The sequence below is a fragment of the Meleagris gallopavo genome, chromosome 2 (genome assembly GCF_000146605.3).
Source record: "Meleagris gallopavo isolate NT-WF06-2002-E0010 breed Aviagen turkey brand Nicholas breeding stock chromosome 2, Turkey_5.1, whole genome shotgun sequence".
Taxonomy (NCBI): domain Eukaryota; kingdom Metazoa; phylum Chordata; class Aves; order Galliformes; family Phasianidae; genus Meleagris; species Meleagris gallopavo.
In genome coordinates, this window is record NC_015012.2 from 33693368 (window position 1) to 33698182 (window position 4815).

At 43.3% G+C, this 4815-nt stretch overlaps 1 protein-coding gene across 1 annotated transcript in view; it reads left to right on the plus strand.

Annotated features, from left to right (window-relative positions):
* The first annotated feature begins 2901 nt into the window (after positions 1–2901).
* The window catches only part of SAYSD1 (SAYSVFN motif domain containing 1), a 3702-nt gene continuing 1788 nt past the window's right edge, over positions 2902–4815 (plus strand). The window contains 1 exon segment of the mRNA XM_019613507.1: positions 2902–2915. Within this exon segment, the coding sequence (XP_019469052.1) occupies positions 2902–2915 (14 nt within the window).

Genomic DNA, 4815 nt, shown 5'->3' on the forward strand with positions numbered 1-4815 from the left:
GCATAAGTGAGACAAAGCAAGAACTGAAAGGAGAACATAGATGAACTCAAAGGACAAGACACAAAATTAAGGGAATTGGGAAAGCTATCTTAAAACAGTTCAGGAAAAAAGAAGGCAAGAGATTGAGTTAACAATGAAAAGTAATCAATTTTGAAAAAAATAGTAGTCGATACCAGACAGCACGCTCAGATGGCAATCCATTAACAGTCAATTACAGTGAAACAGCAATAAGATGTAGTCAGTACAACTACATCTGTACAATGACTAGCTGAAGGAACTGTTCTTCTATGCAGGTGATCATAGGCCAGTGTAATTGAAGTTCATAAGTATCAGTTTCTAACATCAAACCAAATAGCAAAGAACAATATTCAGCCACCGGGAGCAAATCTAGGCGAAAAACTCATAATTTCAAGTTTGCTGTATTTTCTGTGCAGTATAGATATCTTTATGGGCTACCTTCCATTTGGCAGACTGGAGATGCTTAGACACTGTTTACCCTCTCTCTCTTTGGATAGGAAGCATTGTATGCAAACATTTAATTTGTTATTTTCTGTGGTAGTTCAGTTTGGAAAGACTTACTTTAATTAAAGGAGCTCCTGCCCAAAGCTTTAATTCAGCATCACAGGAAAATAACATTGTAGGGCTTAAATAGAAGGTCTCTTATCTACTGACAACTTTTTCCATAGCAAAGACATGTCTGCTATTGTGTAAAGTTACTTTTGTTAAGATACAAATCAATAGAACTGACACAGTGAGAGAAGGAAACTTGAGCAGCCTTGACTAACAGTACTTGTACTGGTTTACCACAGAGAAAGAAACACAAAAGCCTTTAATAAAAGAAGCTGAACACTAAGAATTTCACTACAGCACTGCAGAAGGAAGCAATCAGTTTTCCAATGGTCTGCTCCAAGATATAAACTTGTGAAGGCCCCGTGATGTCAGAGATAACAGCTCCTGCCGGTACATCCTCTCAAGTCACCGAGAATCAATCAACACAACAAATTAAAGCTCAATTTAGTGTGACAGGCCTACGGAAACTGGCTATGATATAACGCATTAGAAAGTCTGTTTGACAACCAGCAGACAACCATTTATATTTTGCATACCAGGCCCAGTTTCACTGAATTCTATTGTAGATATACAGCTGCAGCTTTTGGAAGGCAGGAGTTTTAGTTACTCATACCGCCGCTTCTGTCACTTCCAAAGCATGGTTTTCTTCTCACAGAAGAGAAAACACACCCTGCCATACCCAGTTGTATTTTACCTACACTTCCCCTCAAATACCTTTGTCCCAGTCGTTTCGGACTGCTGTCCAGTTGAGTGGAAAGTGCAGTAACAGCACCAGAAATGTGGGGAAAGGCCAAAAGATTTGACAGCTCTTTCAACAACTTCAACTTGCATGGACCAGACATCAGACCTTTATAATAAATGCAAAGAGTCAATACATTGTTCTTGCTACATTAATACAGTCCCTCCCTTTGGCAATTTAATTTCCTAGAGTCCCTAAGCTAAAACCCTAATGGTTTTTTTGTTTGTTTGCTCCCCTCCATAACAGAGGAGCAACATTAAAAGCATCTTCATAGCTTATATAATCAGATTTGCTGTACTACAGCATTAGGTTTTATTATACATGATGACAGTGGCTTTATGGAGTTTCCGAAAAAATTAGAGTTGTTTCTGGAAAGCCAGCACATTACTTTCTGAATAGACAACCACTGTTTTATTCAGCCATCATTTAGGACACTGATTTAGACTGCATTCATTTAGATGGCAGCACTATTAAGCAATTTAAAGTTTTACACCATATTAATATAGGCATGAATTTAAGTGGCCCACACATATAAAGTTTTTGAAAAATCTGGCCACGTTCCCAGAAAAGGCATTCATAAACTAGAAGCTGTCCAAGTGTCCTTCGGTAACAGCTACAGCAAGGTGGCACAGTGTCAGACCTTGTTCGATCACCCTTTTCTCAATTGCTTTCTATACCACTGCCAGAATGTGCTGCTAGTAATGGGCAGAGACTCATCTAGAACATTTTGATTTTGAGAGTTCAGGCAACAAAGCAAACTGGCACTACACGAGCTCTGGGGAGCAGGAAAACAATACAACAACACAACCCTAATTTGCAGTCAGTGTAAATATGGAGGGGTTGTTGCCCAGAAGACTCAACTAGTAAGACTCACCTCAGCTGTCCATGCTAGCTTCTGTGTGAAGACATTGGTTTCCAGAGCATTTCTCCACCTGTTTCTCAGCCAAGCTCTATAGCCATTCTTCTCATCATAATGACTCATAGGGAGCAAGTCTATAGGACAGCATTAATCAGGAGCCTCAGCTCAGTTCTCTCAGCAGTGGGGGTGCAACAGAAAATAAGTCAAACAGTCATTGCTCTGCAAACCCATACTGGGACCTCAGTGCTGCTCAGGCCAGCATCTAGAAGGCCAACAAGATACTTGAAACCATCCCCAAGCTGCATCTTTTCATCAGGAATGATCAAGACTCAAAGCTGAACCTTCGAAGAGAGCCACCTGATCCTAGAAAGCTGTGCGTAAAGAAGTGGAGGCTGCAGAACTCAAGGCAGCTCTGACAGCCTTCCTAAGGGTGAGAAAGTAGAGAGGACTACACAAGCATTTAATACCTGCAATCTAATGGTGACTGTTGGAGAGCAGAGTAGTGACTGTAACTGAACAAGCCTGAACCACCCGATGGGAATAGAGTGCCAACAACATGCACATACACAAACATCCAATCTCATTAACATAAGTATTCAATGTCAATATCAACACTTATCTATTTCTAAAGAAAAGCACTTCAGAAATAACAGCTGAGGACAGCAAGAGATCTGTAATCCTTTTGCTGAATTTAACTGTACTTCCAAGGAGCCTTTGCTAATCACATTTTAGCATGAAGAACAAAAGGTAAGTTTGAAGAACAGAACTGCCAGTCAAGAACTGTGGCACAACTCCTGTCTGCGCTCCACTGATATATTTAAATTACTTTCTTCAAGAATATCTCAACAAACCTTTGAACATAAGTACTGCACAGAGAACTGGGATCTGAAATCCAACCCCAGGGTACAGCCAGACGGTGGGGAACCAGCAAGAGGCTGTGTCAGCTCTGCCAGCAGCAGGATACCGCTGCTCAATGGTGAGAAGGGGGAGGACACAACGCTTGTCATGAGGAGTAATATCCTGCAGTGCAGCTGTGTGCTACCAGCTCTTGATCATTATACTGCCTTCGATGCAGTAAATCAAGGAAGATCTAGACACTTATTAAGCAATTTCCAGCCATCCCCCATTTAATACAACAGCAAGTTTCCAGAACAAATTTAAACTCCAGACTTCATTTTTTTTCTTATTTCTACATACATCTTTAGCTTCTCATCTCCCTTTCCCATCTTGCTTTCCCCCTTTCTCATCTGTTTGAGGGGCTGTGGAGGGAGGGAGAAGTTCCACGTAAAACAGCAGTCAACACCACCACTAAAGCATTTTCTCCCCAACTCCCTATGAAGTTATTCTACCTTTGTCTCACATCTGTCACATCCCTTTAAACTAGAAAACTCACAGCCAGCAGTAAAATTTAAGTGATAACAATCTGCTCCTGCCTAAGCAGTGCAATTTACTGATATTCCCTTTAACACCATTCTGAACCTGAAAAAAAAAAAAAAAGACAGCTGGAAGCAGAAGTGCCATGCTTCTGTGCAGTTAGCACTGAGCACAGTGTTTTGCACATTTTCTTAGCATACATCAGGCACAATCGCTGCTGTAGACAAGTTGTCAGATAAGACCCTCTAGTGTCAGAAGAGGATATAAAAGCAGAGTGTATTGTGAGAATGAAGCCAGAGGGCAAATGTAGCATTGAGACCAGAGAACTCCTCTCCTCTCCCCTTTCCCCAGCCCTACAGACATCCAGAGGAGAGTCCCTTTGCTAGCACAGCCTGGAAGGTAAGAGACATTCCTGATCTCCATACTGATCTCCATCCCTAACATCATCCCAAGGTAATCAGGGTGGAAGGTAGGTCAGGAAGTCATCTGGTTCAGCCAATGCCAAGCCATGCCTGACAGCAGTTCGGGCTGCTCAGCACCTGAGCAAACAGAAAACTCTTCCAAGGACAGGGGTTCCCAGCCCCTCTTCGCCTCTGTTTCAGTGTTGGGCCATCTTCATGGTGAAGAGCATTTCCTGACCAGAGTTTTCTCAGATGTAATTTGTGCCTGTTGATCCTCTAATGAGGCCCTAACATCAGGAAGGAAGAAGGCACGAGACAACCAAAAAACCCAGAAATCAATATCCACAACAACCCTGTGGACTTCGGCATAGCTGGGAACTAAATGGATTGCTTTTCGTGGTGTTCTGTATAAATCTGTAGTCTCAAACTTTCAGCAGCTGGGAAATCCGCATAGCCCACAGCTCCGTCAGCCCCACCAACTCCACCATCCTTGCAGCCCACCTCCCGCCTCTCTCCTCCCCAGCCCCATGTTCAGGGCTACTCCAGGGAGCAGCCCGGCACCTACAGAGTAAAGGAAGACCCAACAGTCTCGGTTGTTTCACGTGGATTCTGCCAGAGAAAACACGAGAAACACTTGACCAGTGCTTCAGACAAGCAGCACACAGACCTAGGAAAATTAAGCCATCAAGGAAGGGGTTTCCCCGTACACGCCAGCCGCATCCATTCCCTTTGCAGCACGCTCACCTCTACGACCCCGCTCCGTACCTGTGGCTTAGATTTTGTTGGCAACGCACACGAGCGCACTTATTCCCCGCGGCCGAAAGGAAGAGTTACCTTGAGGATCGAAACACAGCAGCAGCGAGCGGCGCCCT